At 39.7% G+C, this 18,852-nt stretch overlaps 2 protein-coding genes across 2 annotated transcripts; one reads left to right on the forward strand and one right to left on the reverse strand.

Annotated features, from left to right (window-relative positions):
* The first annotated feature begins 9,789 nt into the window (after positions 1 to 9,789).
* On the forward strand, positions 9,790 to 14,343 carry LOC104087862 (catalase isozyme 1). The gene is made up of 8 exons (XM_009592432.4): positions 9,790 to 9,948; positions 11,432 to 11,528; positions 12,278 to 12,555; positions 12,646 to 13,422; positions 13,504 to 13,593; positions 13,701 to 13,768; positions 13,862 to 13,955; positions 14,044 to 14,343. The coding sequence occupies exons 1-8, from the start codon at positions 9,934 to 9,936 to the stop codon at positions 14,101 to 14,103; spliced, it is 1,479 nt and encodes a 492-aa protein (XP_009590727.1). The 5' UTR covers positions 9,790 to 9,933; the 3' UTR covers positions 14,104 to 14,343.
* Positions 14,344 to 14,758: 415 nt separating this feature from the next.
* On the reverse strand, positions 14,759 to 17,516 carry LOC104087869 (probable serine/threonine-protein kinase PIX13). Its single transcript, XM_018767942.3, has 6 exons — positions 17,308 to 17,516; positions 16,542 to 16,882; positions 16,288 to 16,423; positions 16,033 to 16,172; positions 15,767 to 15,890; positions 14,759 to 15,129 (listed from the first exon to the last, which is right to left on the reverse strand). The coding sequence occupies exons 1-6, from the start codon at positions 17,375 to 17,377 to the stop codon at positions 14,759 to 14,761; spliced, it is 1,182 nt and encodes a 393-aa protein (XP_018623458.1). The 5' UTR covers positions 17,378 to 17,516.
* Positions 17,517 to 18,852: the final 1,336 nt, after the last annotated feature.

Genomic DNA, 18,852 nt, shown 5'->3' on the forward strand with positions numbered 1-18,852 from the left:
TATCTCGGTTTCAAATGGAACGCATGGATTTGCCACCAGTCACAGACGACTGGGCCGTACAAGCTTTCACCCAAGGGTTGAACGGACTGAGTTCGACAGTATCATGTCAGTTGAAACAAAGCTTGATCGAATACCCTGCAATAACTTGGGCGGATATACACAATCAGTATCAATCGAAAATCAGGGTCGAAGATGATCAATTGGGATTTTCGTATGAACCCACGCGTCAGAACCGCGCAACCACTAAAATTTTGAAGGAAACCAACAGAGAACAAAGGTCAAACAGAGACCGATACCAGCCGTACGTCACAGATCGGGTGAACCACGGTTCGGCACATGAGACAGTTAGGAATAACCGCAGGTATGATCGGGGGCAAAATTCTCGGGGACTTATGAGCAAGAGAGGCTTTGATAAATATGCCGATCCTATAGAAGTTCCTCGATTATCGGAATATAACTTCAACATCGATGCATCCACCATCATATCGACTATCGTACGCATCAAAGATACCAGATGACCTCGACCCATGCAGACCGATCCGGCCTAAAGGAATCCCAATCAAATATGCGAGTATCATGGCACCCATGGTCACAAAACGGAAGAATGCAGACAACTAAGAGAGGAAGTAACCCGCTTGTTCAACAAAGGGCACCTTAGGGAATTTTTGAGTGATAGGGCGAAGAACCATTTTAAAAACAAGGACTTCGGCAAGAAAAACGAAGAAGAAGAACCACAGCACATCATTCACATGATCATCGGCGGCGTCGAAACCCCTCAGGGACCTATGCTCAAACGCACTAAAACATCGATTGTGAGGGAAAAGCGATCTCGAATTCAAGATTACACTCCCTCGGGGACTTTATCGTTCAATGATGAAGATGCAGAGGGAATCATCCAACCCCATAATGATGCACTGGTAATATCCGTACTCATGAATAAAATTAAAATTAAGCGTGTGTTAATTGATCCAGGTAGCTCGGCCAATATCATCAGATCGAACGTCGTAAAACAGCTCGGCCTACAAAACCGGGTCGTATCCGCAACTTTGGTTTTAAACGGATTCAGTATGGCATGCGAAACCACCAAAGGCGATATAACCCTACCGATAAATGTCGCCGAAACAATTCAGGAAATAAAGTTTCACGTGATCGAAGGCGATATGAGATATAACACCCTTTTCGGAAGGCCGTGGATCTACAACATGAGAGCTGTACCTTCGACCCTACACCAGGTCCTCAAATTCCCAACACCGACAGGTGTCAAAATAGTGTACGGAGAACAACCAGCCGCAAAGGAAATGTTCTCCGTCGAGGAAGCAAAACCAACATCTTCATCTTCGCCGGTGAATGGATCGGGTTCAAAAGGAGGCACAGTCGAAGACCAGAATGCCAAATAACAACCAAAGACATCGGCCTCGACCCAGCCAGATAAGCAGAGCATCGAAGAAGATAATGATCAATGGATCCCTCGATCCTTCGTGACCCCCGATGACTCCGATGCCACTAAATCAACTATTGAGGAATTGGAGCAAATCATTTTGATCGAACACTGGCCCGAACGAAAGGTATACCTGGGAAGGGGTTTGAGCCCCGAACTCAGGAAGAAAATCATTCAATTTCTTATCGATAACATCGATTGCTTTGCTTGGTACCATTTAGATATAACAGGAATCCCGCCGGACATAACGACACATCGACTAAGTGTGTCCCCTAGATTCAGACCGGTGAAGCAAAAAAGAAGACCCTAATCGGAGGTGAAGCACGCATTCATAAAAGATGAGGTAACTACACTGCTCAAAATAGGATCCATTAGAGAGGTAAAATACCCCGAATGGTTGTCCAATGTGGTCGTAGTGCCCAAAAAGGGAAACAAACTTAGAATGTGTATAGACTACAAGGACTTGAACAAAGCATGCCCCAAAGATTCTTATCCACTACCCAACATCGATCACTTGATAGATGCCACGGCCGGCCACGAGATCCTTACTTTTCTCGATGCCTATTCCGGGTATAATCAAATCCAGATGAACCCGGAAGACCAGGAAAAGACTTCGTTTGTGACCAGATATGGAACATATTGTTATAACGTAATGCCCTTCGGGCTAAAAAATGCAGGAGCTACTTATCAACGCCTAGTAAATAGAATGTTCGAAGAACAAATAGGTAAATCAATGGAAGTCTATATTGATGACATGCTAGTCAAGTCCCTGCGCGCAGAGGACCATTTGACCCATTTGCAGGAAACATTCGATATTCTGAGGAAATACAACATGAGGCTCAACCCCGAAAAATGTGCTTTCGGAGTCGGCTCGGGTAAGTTCCTCGACTTCATGGTGTCAAATCCGGAAATCGAGATTAACCCAGACAAAATCAAGGTCATTGAAGACATCACCATCGTGAACAGTGTGAAAGCTGTACAAAGGTTAATAGGAAGAATAGCAGCCTTAGGCCGATTCATTTCGAGATCATCAGATCGGAGCCACAAATTTTTCTCTCTACTCAAAAAGAAGAACGACTTCGCTTGGACACCGGAATGCCAACTAGCGTTACAAGAACTGAAACGAGATCTATTGAACCCACCACTGCTGCACACTCCAAAAACTGACGAAAAACTTTACCTGTACTTGGCAGTATCAGAAGTCGCCATAAGCAGTGTCCTGGTTCGAGAAGAGGAAGGTACGCAATTTCCTGTTTACTACGTAAGTCGGACCTTAGGGGAAGCGGAAACTAGATATCCGCACTTGGAAAAATTGGCGCTTGCGCTGATTAACGCCTCTAGGAAGTTACGACCGTACTTCCAATGCCACCCCATAAGCTTATTAACCACCTGCCCACTTTGTAATATTTTACATAGGCCTGAACTATCGGGCTGATTGGCCAAATGGGCCATCGAACTCAGCGGGTATGATATCGAATATCGACCTCGAACGGCCATCAAGTCTCAAATTTTAGCAGACTTCGTGGCCGATTTCACGCCGACCCTCGTACCCGAAGTCAAAAAAGAACTATTGTTAAAATCAAATTTATCGATGAGGGCATAGATCCTCTTTACGGATGGAGCTTCGAATGTAAAGGGGTCCGGGCTAGGCATAGTTTTAAAATCTCCCACGGGTAACATTATTAGGCAAGCTATTGAAACTATTAGGTTAACTAACAACGAGGCCGAGTATGAAGCCATAATTGCAAGTCTCGAGCTAGCTAGAAATTTGGGAGCAGAGGTCGTTGAGGCCAGTTGCGACTCTTTGCTGGTGGTGAGTCAAGTAAACAAAACCTTCGAAGTCCGAGAAGGCAGAATGCAAAGGTATTTGGACAAACTGCTTATCACTTTGAACCATTTCAAACAATGGAGTCTACGACATGTTCCACGAGAACAGAATAACGAGGCCGATGCGCTTGCTAATTTGGGATCATCGGTCGAGGTAAATGATTTGAACTCGGAAACTGTCGTTTAACTTTCAAGATCTGTAATCGAAGAAGGGCACGCCGAAATAAATTCTACTAGTTTAACCTGGGATTGGAGAAACAAGTATATTGAATACTTAGAAAACGGAAAGCTCCCTTCAGACCACAAAGAGTCCAGGACCCTTCGAACTAAAGCTGCTCGATTTACTTTGACTGCGGACGGAACGTTATATCGAAGAACATTCGATGGACCGATGGCGGTATGCATAGGTCCGGGAGATACCAATTACATCCTCCGGGAAGTACACGAGGGCACTTGTGGCAATCACTCCGGTGCCGACATGTTAGTTCGAAAAGTGATCAGAGCAGGGTATTATTGGATCGATATGGGCAAAGACGCAAAAGAATTTGTTTGTAAATGCGATAAATGTCAAAGGTTTGCTCCAATGATCCATCAACCCGGAGAACAACTTCACTCGGTCCTATCCCCATGGCCATTCATGAAATGGGGAATGGACATCGTCGACCCCCTACCATCGACCCCAGGTAAAGCCAGATTTATTTTGTTTATGACTCACTATTTTTCTAAATGGGTTGAAGTGTAGGCGCTCAAGAAAGTAAGAGAAAAAGAGGTTATCGACTTTTTGTGGGATCATATCATATGCCGATTCGGGATACCATCTGAAATAGTATGTGATAATGGGAAGCAATTCATTGGCAACAAAATCACAAAATTCTTCGAAGACCACAAAATAAGAAGGATACTAGCAACCCCGTACCACCCCAGCGGAAACGGACAAGATGAATCAACAAACAAAACTATTCTTCAAAACCTGAAGAAGAGATTGAATGACGCTAAGGGAAAATGGAGAGAAATCCTGCCCGAAGTCCTTTGGGCATACCGAACAACATCGAAATCCAGTACATGGGCGACCTCATTCTCCTTAGTATATGGCTCCGAGGCATTGATACCAGTCGAAGTCGGAGAGCCTAGTCCCAGATTTTGATTCATGACGGAAGAATCAAATAACGAGGCTATGAACACCGGCCTTGAATTATCGGACGAAGGACGAGAAGCTGCCCTCATCCGATTGGCCGCACAAAAGCAACGAATCGAAAGGTATTACAATCGAAGAACTAAACTTCGCCACTTCAAGCCAGGGGACTTGGTGTTAAGGAAAGTCACCATCAATACTCGGAATCCAAACGAAGGAAAACTAGGACCAAATTGGGAAGGACCGTACCAGGTGCTCGAGAACTTTGGGAAAGGATCGTACAAGCTCAGCATCATAAACGGCAAACAGCTATCAAGCAGTTGGAATGTATCACATCTAAAACGGTACTACTGCTAAGGTCCGACCTTTCCCATATTTATTCAACTGTCCCGTACAGAAGTTCGAACAAAGAACAGAAGTATTCTTTTACTCAAAATCATGTGTTGCACTCTTTTTTCCTTAGACCGGTATTTTACCAAATGGGTTTTTGCGGCAAGGTTTTTAATGAGGCAACCATCGATCGTGCTGCGCTTTTAAAACAGTATCTGAGGCTTTCGACCCTTAGCCCGAATGACCTCGAATACCGGGGGGCACCAGGCCCTCAAATACATCGAGTTCAGATGCAACAAAGTCTTCTCACAACAATAGAGGAAAAATTGTAAGATCCAAAATGGTCAAAATGAACCATGCTCATATAGATTGCCCCAAAACATATGTACAATGACTTGAGATTTATTATACAACCAGCCTACGGGCATATCGAGTTATCTCGAGTTTGAAATAAACACTCGAATATTAAGCCTACGGGCTACTTCTATATCGAGTTCGAAATACTCAGTCGACCGTTGAGCCTGCGGGCTACTTCAACATCGAGTTCGAAATAATCACTCGAATATTAAGCCTACGGGCTTCCACATTATCTCGAGTTCAAAATAATCACTCGAATATTAAGCCTACGGGCTACCACATTATCTCGAGTTCGAAATAAACACTAGAATATTAAGCCCACGGGCTACTTCTATATCGAGTTCGAAATACTCAGTCGACCGTTGAGCCTACGGGCTACTTCAACATCGAGTTTGAAATAATCACTCGAATATTAAGCCTACGGGCTTCAACATTATCTTGATTTCGAAATAATCACTTGAATATTAAGCCTACAGGCTACCACATTATCTCGAGTTCGAAATAAACACTCGAATATTAAGCCCACGGGCTACTTCTATATCGAGTTCGAAATAAACACTCAAATGTTAAAGCCTACGGGCTGCCGAGTTCGAACAAGAACCAATCGAGTTTGAAACATTGAAAAAGCTATGTTTACTCAGAGTTTACGTTAACCACCACATTATCATCAACTCAACAAGCAAAACGTCACTCCAAATCTGATCAATCAAAATCGACCTTGTTATATATATACAAAATTGCCTACGTAATTAATTTACAGATATGGAGAATTAGACTCTAAGCTTCTGGGTCGGGGTCTTCCCCACCCTCGGACCCGCTTTTGCTACCATCATCGTTATCATCGTCATCATCATCAGAAGCCAAGGCTTCAGCTTCCGCTTCAAGCTCTTTTGCCTTTCTTACCTCTTCGGTAAGGTCGAAACCTCGAGCATGTATCTCCTCGAGGGTCTCCCTCCGAGATCTACACTTAACAAGTTCGGCAACCCAATGAGCTCGAGCATCGGCAATCTTCGCCGCTTCCCGGGCCTCCACCTGAGCGGCCTCAGCATCAGCTCGATATACAGCAATAGACTTATCCGCCAAAACTTTCGACGACTCAACCTCCGCCTTAGCCTCAGCAAGTCGTATCTCAAGCTCATCGATTTTCTTAGCCTGAACCGACACCTTTTGCTTGACGTTTCGAAGCTGAACGTCGGCTGATAATAACTTTGTTAAGATGGTTTCTTTCTCCGCTACCAGGCGGTCAATAGTATCCTTCCACTGGTTGCATTCGACCCGGATTTGATCGACCTCCTCTCGAAGTAGCACGATCTTCTCGATCTTTTGCTGCAACTGAGACAACGAAGGGTTAACTTCCACAGTCGAGTCGAATCCATACTTTAACAGAACGAGGCTCACCTGCTGATCGAGCTCGACCCTTTCTTCACGAACCTTAGCCAAATCCGCTTGAGGATCCTTTATAGCCTCCTCCTTTTTGCTACAAAGAAGCCGAAGGTCATCTCTTTCACCTAGGACCTTCCGGAGTTCGGCCTCACACTGGCTAAGATCAACTCGAAACCTACCGATGGCCTGCATAGTTCGAAACTGTCATCAACACCAATAAAATAAAGAAGGATCACCGATATCGGAACCGTCAAGTATGGAAAAGAACAAAGAAGCCAAGTATGGAAGAATTATTACCCGAGTAATAAAACACTGAGCTTCCTTTAACAAAAGAGAAGCATCACCGATATCAGAATTGTCATCAACACCAGTAAAACAATCCTTAAAAGGATCCGCTGCACCTGAGCCAGCACCAATATCGGGAGTCTTCAGCTCTCGAGCCTCCTTCAACGCCTCCTCAGAAAAAGACGGAAGAGAAGGTGAATGACCCATTGCCATTGCCATTGCCCCGAGCAAATCACTCGGAGTACTCCGATCGAGACTTAGGTCTTCGGAACCAACCCCGATGGGCACGGCCGCCATCGGCTCAGCAGCTCTAGCAACCTCGACTGCCTCCGTAGGTCGAACTACCAAAGCCGAGGAGCTATCTTATTCTTTTTCTTCCTCCCTCAGTCGTTGGACCGAGTCGATCAAAAGGGCAATGATTTTTCTCCTCACCATTCGAGTTTTGGGCTTAGGGTCCTTCGGCCGAGAGGAAGCCCTTCGTTTCTTTTCTTTTCCCTGTTCCGGGACTGGGGACTTGTTTCCTTCATCACCACTCAAAGGCCTCAAAACGGCATCCCTAGTTACACCTATATACAAAGGAAAAATCGATAATGAAATGAACGCAGAATATACCTCGAGGGAAATAGGAACCAAACCTCACCATGATTCTTGGCCTTCCATCTACCTTTAGCCAAATCACGCCAAGCGTGCTCGGTATAGGATGAAGTCGAGGCTAACTTTTGAACCCAATCCTCGAGATCAGGCACAGCTTGTGGCATCCAAGGTGCAGCTGGACATCAGAAAATAATATTAACAAAAACGGAAAAAGACACGAAAAGCAAACATGAATCACTTACGGTCGAAATTCCATTTTTCAGGAAACGGCATTTTTTCCTCCGGGATAAGATCACGAGTCCTCACTCGAATATATCGACCCATCCAACCTCGATCCTTATCTTCATCGATGCTCGACATCAAAGCCTTCGATGCTCGACGATGTAGCCTAATTAGTCCACGATAAATCTGAGGCCGATACAGTCGGATAAGGTGGTTCAGAGAAAAATCCAACCCTCCGGCTTTAATAGAGAAGAAACGCAATAAGATGACTATACGCCATAAGGAATGATAAATTTGGCCGAGGGTGACCTGATATCTCCTGCAGAAATCAAAAATCATGGGATCGATGACTCCCAACGTAAAGGGATAGGTGTAAACACTTAAAAATTCATCCACGTAGGTAGTGACGCTCTCATCGGAGGATGGGATTTGTAACACAACCTCAGAACCCCAGCCCCAGTCTTTTCTGACGGCCTCGAGGTGAACCTCCGCTATAGAGCACGTATACATCGATACGTGCTCACACCGACCCGGAACGGACGAAGGGTTCTCCACCCTAAAATCCGTTTTTAAAATACACGGGCCGGGAATATAATCTTGAACGGACGGCTCCGTCGGCGCCTTATCGTCACACGGCCATGAGGAGGAAGCTTTCTCCTTGTGAGGTACGATTTTTGAAGTTTTCGCCATCAATATGAGAAGAAAAAGTCGCAAAGGAAGGTGAAAGAGGGGACATCACCAAAACTCTGGCATAAGCAGCACTAAAGCAACGAAGTAGAGAAAATAATCAAAGGGAATTTGGGAAAAGAGGAAGCACAAAAGTGGAAAATATTATATGGGAAAACTATTTATAAGGCATGGCGATTCATTTCTAGCGGTGGCCGACCACCGACTGACACTCATTAAATGCCTCGATAAAACCAAATCGATGGGACAGCTATCACGCACGTCATAGTCAAAGTCGATAGAAACGTCATCATTGATTCGGTCGAACCTTAGGGAAATCACATCGTTTCTCGTCATTTCCTTTCCAAGAAATGAGGGGGCTATCTGTATACGGTTAAAACCGATCCTCGATCATGAAGATCGATCGAGGATGGCATCTCAATCAAGGGGTATCTTCATGGAGAACCCGAACGAATTCCGAGATGGGGGCGTCGAGCTCGAGGCATCCGAATCGACCGAGGTAACATCGACCGATACAGGTCCCGAACATCGATGCCCGAAAGTGATAACCAAGCTCGAAACCAAGGCCGAGGTTCCGATCCGACACCGAGCTCGAGTCGGTATCGAGCTCACAGACAAAAAGCTATTACAACCACACCAAATGAGAGAATTTTGGCGGGAATTAAGGAGGAGACACACCATCATGGGTCCTCCACTAGTAATATTATTCCATTATGTTGCTATAGATAAAGTAGCGATCCTTGGCTATAAAAGACAAGATAGATTGTAATAGAAGACATCTTCCATGGGATTAAGAATTCATTGTATTTATCTTTCTAAAGCTCACTAAGTATCTTTGTTCATCATTTTCTATCTTGCATCATAAATACGTGTATTGTTATCTTCATATCAAAGGAATCTACTTACCCTTAGAACTATACATAAATTCAACGTTATCCGATTTTTCGGGTAAACAATGTACAATATGACAGGAGTATAAGGTTTAATTTTAACCTAGCTAGAAGTTCCTAAAGAAATTACCATCATCAAAATAGTACTAGCTAAGAAGCTAACACATCATAGTCACCTAGATGGTGATTCTGGTAGCCAAAATTGACTAAGTTTCTTTTTTTCTTCTTCTAGTTTTTGGGTATTCATCGGCGAATTTATATTTGAAATTTATAGATATGACCTAAGTTAGTATATAATTATAATTGAGTCTATAATTAAATATATATAATAATTTAATAAATTACTTAATATATATACAGAGTCTGAGCAAAAACTATTGAATTCACGTAAATGAATAACCGGTAATTTGTAAGCTAGCTGGCACATATTATCTATTTTCTCTTCTTTTTTTCTTTTAAAAAAAAAAAAAAATCAAGAAATACAATATTTTAAAATGCTATATATGAGTGTGCTCTAGTTTTATTAGCTTACAACTATTATATGTACTAAATCTTATCCATTTGAACAGTATCATCTATTATTGAAAAATAATTTAGTTTGAAAGAACATATACCAGAAATTTACATTATGAGGTCTTTACGTGTATCAACATTTTACCTAAGTGCCCTCCACAGCTTATAAATAAGTTGCTCTTTCTCACTCTCAGCACACTCCAACCAAAAAATATATATTTTGATCAAGTCTCTCTTCAATTCTTCTCCTAATTTCTCCTCTCGTTTCGATCAGTATGGATCTCTCTAAGGTATATCAATATTTTGAATACAAAGCTTTTATTGATGCTTTGTTTTCTTAGTTCTTGTGCTATTTGATTCGTATTATCATTTGGATTGATAAATCTTTGGTAATCTTGGTATAAGCTTTTCCGTTTTGTAGTTTGCTTCTTAAACACCCGGTTAAGGTGATACACTTAAAGATTGAAGTTTTGTAAATTGTAATACATAATTAAATACTCCTCAATATATTTCTAATACATAATTAAGTTCAATATGGAAATACTGATTTCCAAACTTTAACTTGCCAGTAATAACTTCAGTATCTGCTGAGTGAAGTCACGGCCAGACACCCTCTAATTAGTCATTCGAACAACTTGGGAAAAAGTCATTTGAAAAATAATATTTTGAACAAATAGACTGCACGAAAAATATACATATTCTAATTTTTCATTTCGTTACTAATTTATGCTTATCTTATTAAAAAGGATTTATTTAAAAGGAAAATCAAATCCTCAAATTCCTTCAAAAGAAATTTCTAAGACAAAACTTCACCGACACATCTGATAAATTAATTTCTCGTGTAATCTTCTCACGTGTTCTCACGCCTTCAGGTGCTCATGGCCCTTAATACTCAGCCACTAAACCAGCCCATAAAGAGAGAAAAGAAAGAGAACAAAAACAACTAGTTAAACAAACTGTCTGTAGCTGTCGGAAAGCCTCGGACACTTGATCGGCTCACTTGGCCACCGATCTTTGAGAGTTGAAGATAGTGACTGATTCAAGATTTTCGTTAAAGAAAATAAAAATATAAAGAAACAAACTCATCATGAAGTAAGAGATGTTATTGTATAATATATATATATTTTAAAATAATTTATCGAGTTATACAGTTTAATTTTACGGCGAAGAGTGTATGTGGCTCCGCCACTGGTTGAAGACATCGTAAAATACCCTTCTTTGGGCTGAGAAATGGCAGCATATACAGTAACGGAGCCACATATTGTGAATGTGGTCAATATTCAAAAAATAATACTATGTATATAGGTTAAAAATTATTTTTCACACATATATATTTAATTTTGAAGGCTCCACTAGAAACGCCATAGACAAGGCCATGATGGGTCTCAGGGGCTTAGGTAGAACCAGAGCTTTGGATTCGATCGAATCCAATAATATCTAATCAACTAGTGTATTTGTGTTAAGAAATAATTAAATATGTATAAATACGATTTAAAATTCAGAACACTTTAAGTCATCGTTCTAAAATCCAGAACCTTGAGTCCCTAGCTCCGCCTCCCATGGATCTAGGCTTTGGATCTTTGTGTATGTCAGACTGTTGCATGGATCATATAGGATACACTCAGAAGGAATCATTTGTTTGTATTAATTAATTTTGTTTTTTGAAGGCTTTGAAAATTGTCAAAGCTCAACTTGTGATTACTTTTAGCGGATCTTCATTGGTTAATTATATGAATATTATGTTGGATTTGATTTGAAAAAATAATGATGCAGTTTCGACCATCAAGCGCATATGATTCCCCTTTCTTGACAACAAATGCTGGTGGTCCTGTCTACAACAACGTTTCTTCCTTGACCGTTGGACCTAGAGGTTTTTATCTTTTTAATCATTTTTTTTCTTTTCTAAACTTTATATTCCTGTTAATTAAGGTTTCTACTTAGTATGAAATGCAGCTTTTTAATGATCCACATAAAGAACTGTATAGATCTAATTTTAGAACAAGACATTTGAGTTGCTTTAGTACTACTGTTTCCGTGTGTTCATCAATATATTTACAAGATAAAACTCTTGTTAGAAATACCACTACTTTTGACACATCAACATGTCTTTCACTTAACGATGGTTGCTTTTTATGGGTTAAACTCATGGAAATTGTGATCGCCTATTTGTTAGAATCTTAAGACATGTTTTGTTTAATTTGATACTCCATAATGATGGTCAACATAGAAAATGTAAGAGAATTATGGGAAAACTTAGATGTTTTATAGATGAAAGATGATAGAAGGCAACAATACATGATGGAAAGTAATAGATCACATCTTTTCACACTCTAGTCTTCTTAAATATTCTTATGTTTCTGCTGTAATAAACCTGAATAAAGTTTTAAGTAACTCTTCATATTTTCCATTCAAGAGAAATCCTCCGTTTTAACAATTTATGTTTTTATGAGATCAATACAAAATAGGAACCGCTATGTAGATGTTCTTAAGTGATTCTAGTAGTTGAACATTCGTAGATATCTTAATGCTCTTAATTAGTTCTATTTTGTAGCTTAACTTAAGAGTCTTCAAATTAAATACGTTCATTGAAATTGAAAATTGCGTATATATTTTTGGCAGGGCCTGTTCTTCTTGAGGATTATCACTTAATAGAGAAGCTTGCGACTTTTGATCGTGAGCGGATACCCGAGCGTGTTGTTCACGCTAGAGGTGCCAGTGCCAAGGGTTTCTTTGAAGTCACTCATGATATTTCTCATCTTACCTGTGCTGATTTTCTCCGAGCTCCTGGTGTTCAAACACCTGTTATTTGCCGCTTCTCTACTGTCGTCCATGAGCGTGGAAGCCCCGAGTCCCTTAGGGACATTCGCGGTTTTGCTGTCAAATTTTACACCAGAGAGGTAATTTGCCTTGTCACATCAACTTACTGCTTTCTTGGAATTGTATTTTCTTAATTTACTTCTGTATCTTTACTTGTTTTTATGAATCAGGGTAACTTTGATCTGGTTGGAAACAACGTTCCCGTCTTCTTTAATCGTGATGCAAAATCGTTCCCTGACACGATTCGTGCACTGAAACCAAATCCAAAGTCACACATTCAGGAATACTGGAGGATCCTTGATTTCTTCTCTTTCCTTCCGGAGAGTTTGCATACTTTCGCTTGGTTCTTCGATGATGTTTGTCTCCCGACAGATTACAGACACATGGAAGGGTATGGTGTTCACGCCTATCAATTAATAAACAAGGCTGGGAAAGCACATTATGTGAAATTTCACTGGAAGCCAACTTGTGGTGTTAAGTGCATGTCGGAGGAAGAAGCTATTAGGGTCGGAGGTACAAATCATAGCCACGCCACCAAGGATCTCTACGACTCGATTGCTGCTGGAAACTATCCCGAGTGGAAACTTTTTATCCAAATTATGGATACTGAGGATGTAGACAAATTCGACTTTGATCCTCTTGATGTAACCAAGACCTGGCCTGAGGATATCTTGCCATTGATGCCAGTTGGTCGATTGGTATTGAATAGGAACATTGATAACTTCTTCGCTGAGAATGAGCAGCTCGCGTTTAACCCTGGCCATATTGTCCCTGGTGTTTACTATTCGGAGGATAAGCTTCTCCAGACCAGGATATTCGCGTATGCTGATACTCAGAGACACCGTATTGGACCAAACTATATGCAGCTTCCTGTTAATGCTCCCAAGTGTGCTCATCACAATAATCACCGCGATGGTGCTATGAACTTCATGCATCGCGATGAAGAGGTATACTAATGTTTTTGACTTACCAAGGCTAATTGCAAGTTCATATTAGTACTCTTCTGATGTTGTGACTTGATGTTGCAGGTGGATTATTTGCCCTCAAGGTTTGATCCTTGTCGTCATGCCGAACAGTACCCAATTCCTTCTCGTGTCTTGACAGGAAGGCGTGAAATGGTGAGACCCTCTTTACTTATTGTTCATCATAATCATTAATCAGTGCAGGGAGTTGTATTCTTAAATGAGTTTAATCTTCACTCACATATATATTATTGGTGTTTTAGTGTGTCATTGAAAAAGAGAACAACTTCAAGCAGGCAGGAGAGAGATACAGATCCTGGGAACCTGACAGGTAATTTAATTTGGTTGTTCTATAACATTAATATCGCCAATTCTTCCCTCTCTCAAGAACCTGCAGAATAATTGAGTACTTGTACTATTTCAGGCAAGACAGATATGTTAGCAAATGGGTTGAGCATTTATCTGATCCCCGAGTCACTTATGAGATACGCAGTATATGGATATCATACTTGTCTCAGGTTTGAGTTTTTCTTCTTTCGCATGATTCTTTATCCTTACATTAAGAGCGGGAAACGAAAACTAATCTTTTGCGCGGATTCATTGCAGGCTGACAAGTCTTGTGGTCAGAAGGTCGCTTCTCGTCTCACTGTAAAGCCTACAATGTGATGAAGCTAAGATGAAAACGCTACTGGGAAAACGTTTCAAGTTGCATACTAAACCAAGAAAAACATTACGTTTGTTTGTTGTGCTATAAAGTGTACTGTTTTTTTTATGTTCTGTTTGTACCAAACTTCGATATCTTGTGTTTACTTCGACACAATATATGTTGCACTTGAATAAGGTCCAGATGTATGTTCAAGTATTGCGGTCATCTTCTTTCTATGTTACCTTGTTTCACACTTTCAAGTTTTTGTGCCAAAATTATGTCATACTTGCTCATTTTGGTGCTACTCTGCGCTTCTGTTCAGTATTACTTGCCTACCCATTAGATCTTACTTAATTAAGATTGCCTTACATAGAGAAGAGGGCAAGAAGGTAAAAGGGGGAGGAGAAGTGAGGTTGAGTAATGAGTACTTTGACAATAATTTTTTCCCAAAGGTTATTTGTTTTCCCTCAAGTAATAAAAAGGGAAACATGACCCTCAAGTAATAAAAGGCAAAGTGTAACTTAAAAGGGCAAATCATGAGAAGAAAAATGAAAGATAATGCTAACCTGCTATAACGATGTTGTAATTTAGAAAATTCTTTAGAAATATATATTTACACGCCAGGTCGTCTTCAATAGCTTCGATTGATGGGTGAATGGTGCGTGTTGCTACCAATTACAGTTTTCTTAACGTGGAGAGGCGAACGTTGTGGGTGGCATTGCATTCTCTAGGTTTCTTCTTGATGGTGTTAATTTTTTCCAAAGACTCCAAAACTTGTTCAATGGAAGGTCTAGTTTTAGGATCAGGCTCAAGACATTGGAGTACTAGTTGTGCTATTTCAAATGCAGCCTTTGTAGGGTACTTTCCCTCTAGCCTTGGGTCCATTAGTTTCCTTAGCTTCTTCTTGTCTGGTAATAACGGTTCGGCCCAGTCCACTAGATTTTGTTCTCCATTGGGCCGGTTCAGGTCCAGTACCCGGAGGCCCGTTAAGATCTCCAGCAATACAACGCCAAAACCATACACATCACTCTTCACGTATAAATGTCCTGTTCCAAATAAAGTAGCACAAGGTCAACGACTGTTTGAATAATTATCGCAAACATGTTGAGCTTACGTTGTATTATTGTTTTTTATTTGGGGCTAAAATTGGTCTTGCTCATATAGCACCCACATAAAAGAGTTAAAGAGGAGGAAACGTCTTCTATGACCAATTACAAGTTAAAATAAAATGATCATACAAGATTTCCTATTTATTTATCGATCTCTCATATTTCTTGTCAAAAAAGGTCATTAACTAAACAACACTTCTAATGAGTCATAAAACCAATCTCCCCATAACTTGTTGATTTAGCCCCATTTTCTAAATTTTTTCTTTAATGAAGAAGGGGTGGTTCATGAATAAGAAAAATAAAATCAAAAGAGAAAAACTTTTAATGAGCTTCGAATCATGCACTTAAGTAATATTGTTCTAAACACTAGGCAATTTGACTATAAAAATGTAGATTTTGGTACTACATTTTAGTAGTTGTTTTGAAAACGTTTTTTTTTTTTTTGGAAATAGTCCCTTTATCTCATACAAGTTAGGGAGGGATAAGATTGCGTACACTCAATCCTTTTTCAGACCCTACTTGTGGGATCATATGTTTAGCTAAGAGGTAGAAGTAGTAAGAGGGTAAAAATTACCAGAGGCCATGTACTCTGGAGCTGCATACCCATAAGTACCAACAACTCCTGTGGTCACATGTGAGTTGCCATTTGCAGGACCCAACTTAGCCAATCCAAAATCAGAAAGCTTGGCATTATAATCCTGCCCCAAGTAATTAATATGGAACAATTAATCTCTTTGTTAATTATACAGTATAATTCGTAAATTAAAAGTTGAAATTCAAAACAAGAAAATTAATAAGTTACTATTGAACTTTTAAACAAATAAGAGAAAAAGAAATTACCCCATCCAATAAAATATTGGCAGCTTTAAAATCGCGGTAAATGACTTGCTTCTCTGTTGTGTGCAAAAAAGCTAGACCTCGAGCTGCTCCTATTACTATCTTAAGTCTTGTGTCCCACGAAAGTGTTTCTGCACCCTCTTCTAGTTTTCCGACAATAATATTTGTGTCAAACTTTTTGATAACATATTCTTGTAATGTTCAAATATTCAGTAACAAATATGTGGATAAAAAAAATATATATATATAGGTTCTTACTTCTGAAAAGGTGATTTTCTAAACTTCCTTTTTGCATGTATTCATATACAAGTAGGAATTGCTTCTCTTCCCAGCAGTATCCGATTAGTTGTACTAGATTTGGATGACTAAATTTTCCCAGAAATTTTACCTCTGCCTGCACACACAATCATAAAAATGTGTTCAATTTTTATAACATTTTCACTGTTGAAATATATGATCAAGTTTCTCCAACAAGTTTTTTAACTGTCGCTTTATATAACTTAAATTTTTACATGCCATTCCTTGAGACCTTGCAGGCTATCTGCATTCGATTTTTTGACAGCAACTGCCATTCCGATGCCAACTTTAGAAGGAGCTAATGTCTTGTTATCAAACCAACCTTTGAAAACTCTACCAAATCCTCCTTCCCCCAATATTGTATCTTTCAATTCCGCAAAACTGTACATTTTCAAATTGGATGTTATAATTTTCCCACTTGTTGCCACTTCCTCTTTACCAGCACCACCGCCACCGCCACCGTTCGTGGTTCCCTCGGCATGAACCACCTTGGCGTTATTGATGAGAGAAGTACTAGGTTTCTTGGATGCTGGCATAATAAAATTTAAATCAAGGGCTGAAAATATACACAAAAAAGTTCTATATGAATTGTTTTTACACTATCATATCACTAAAGTTCATATGTTTCCTAACTACTGGGCAGCAACAATCTATTAGATTGACTAATTTGAATTCGCGGCTCACTAAAAGGGAAGAGCTTCCAATATCGAATTCGAGATATTTAGTTAAGAATGAAGAGTCGATCTATTCCGCTATACTCGTTGGTAGTATTTTAAAGGTAATAAAGATAATTAGTCATAATCAATAGAACTAGCTAGTAACCTGAAATAAGACAAGAATATTCTACAACAAGTTAAATTACACCGATTTTGTAAAAAAATCACTTGCATTGGCATTAATGGACATAGATAAATCCAATTGGAAATATGAATTGTTTTGATAGAATCTGATGAATTGCAAAACCAAAATAATGGTACATACCTGCAGGAGGGTTAGAAAGCTTAATAGTGGTAGAAAGATTATCTTCAGGCTTTAGGCAGCATTTTCCCATTTCTCCTTAATTTCCTGTCTATATTGCTATTTTGAGAGATGTAGTGTGTCACTGGGTACTAATAAAAATGCTTATATATATCTTGTTGAGGTTCGTTCCAGTCTTCTGGGGAAGAAGAGAAGAAGAAAACGTGTATCCCAATTTTTATAATATGAGACACGTCCTTTAATTTGCACTCATTATTCACAGTTCACACAAGCAGAGACGCATTTTATATTCACGGTTCACACTTCTCACATAGAAAGAGTGACCAATTATTGAATTAAAAAAACCATGGTACATCTGATGCTTATGTTAAACCAGACTAATTTATTATGATCGATTAAGTCATAAATTTATATGAGAATATGCATTAAATTACTATTATGATTTAGTAATAAGAATATATTTGAAAATATGTAGTATTATTGGGTCGGTGTAAATATAACTATTAACCCAGCTGCACTCCACACGGATTTGTTGTCTGTCTAATATTGACATAGCTTGATTGAACTTTTATTTTGTTATATCATCGATATGACAAAAACGAAAAATAACAAATCCTAACATGTGATGATTGTGATAAATCATTATGTCCTGCTAGAGTAAACGTTATACTATCATTTTCGTAATATTCCTGCTATTAGCTTTGTATATATTAATTGACGTCATCGGTGCATTAATTTCTATCTGCAACATCTCGTAAATAATTGACTTACATGTGTTCTTGGTGAATTTTAATTTCACCGACGATTTTCTACTTCTGTTTCCTTCTGTTTCCTCCTCCTCCTTTTCGATCTTTTTTACTCCTAATTAAGCAGTAGTATTATTTTGCCTTGTCTATTACTTCTTCTTCTTCTTCTTCTTTCATTTTGCGCTTATTCGAGCTAGATTTCCAAATTACTCACCATCATTTTTTTTGTCATAACACGCATTGATATATTAAAAACGAAAAGTACTAGTACATAGAGGATACTGAACGCGAGATTATAGTTCCCGTTAAGTCAAACATTAAGCGAGACAATATAAAAGTGGGGGGTGTTTCAAAAATCATAGCATCATGATGTAGTTCAGAAGCCCTTTGCTTGCCAAAACATGCCAATTGACCCTCAACTCCATTCCCCTCCCGAAATGTGTGTTGGATCTCATGGATTTGTGGATTACGGAGCATCAGCCTGCATTCATCAAATAAATGTGAGTATTTAGAACTGGTCGTCGATAGAAGGGTGACTAATACCTGTGAGTCAGTCTCCACAGCAAGTGGTGTGAGATTCTGTTCAATGACAAGCTATAAGCCAAAGTGGATAGCTAATAATTCAGTTTGTAGGACATTAGTGAGATACAAAGACTTAGAGAAGCCCATAATCCAGTTGCCAGAAGAGTCTTTGACAACACCACCAGCTCCTCCATATTTTGAGTGATTGTCAAAAGCGCCATCAATATTAAGTTTATACCTAGTAAGGGGAGGAGACCAGCCAACATGAATGATTGTAGTG

Source organism: Nicotiana tomentosiformis, chromosome 12, assembly GCF_000390325.3.
Source record: "Nicotiana tomentosiformis chromosome 12, ASM39032v3, whole genome shotgun sequence".
NCBI classification, from domain to species: domain Eukaryota; kingdom Viridiplantae; phylum Streptophyta; class Magnoliopsida; order Solanales; family Solanaceae; genus Nicotiana; species Nicotiana tomentosiformis.

Bases quoted from the DNA above. Each gene is read 5' to 3' on its own strand.
- LOC104087862 (XM_009592432.4), top strand. The intron at 12,556-12,645 runs GTAATTTGCCTT...TTTATGAATCAG, and splicing joins TCAAATTTTACACCAGAGAG to GGTAACTTTGATCTGGTTGG. The intron at 13,423-13,503 runs GTATACTAATGT...TTGATGTTGCAG, and splicing joins TCATGCATCGCGATGAAGAG to GTGGATTATTTGCCCTCAAG.
- LOC104087869 (XM_018767942.3), bottom strand. From the start codon at position 17,377: ATGGGAAAATGCTGCCTAAAGCCTGAAGATAATCTTTCTACCACTATT. The intron at 16,883-17,307 runs GTATGTACCATT...GTATATTTTCAG, and splicing joins GCTTTCTAACCCTCCTGCAG to CCCTTGATTTAAATTTTATT. The intron at 15,891-16,032 runs GTAATTTCTTTT...TACTTGGGGCAG, and splicing joins CCAATATTTTATTGGATGGG to GATTATAATGCCAAGCTTTC.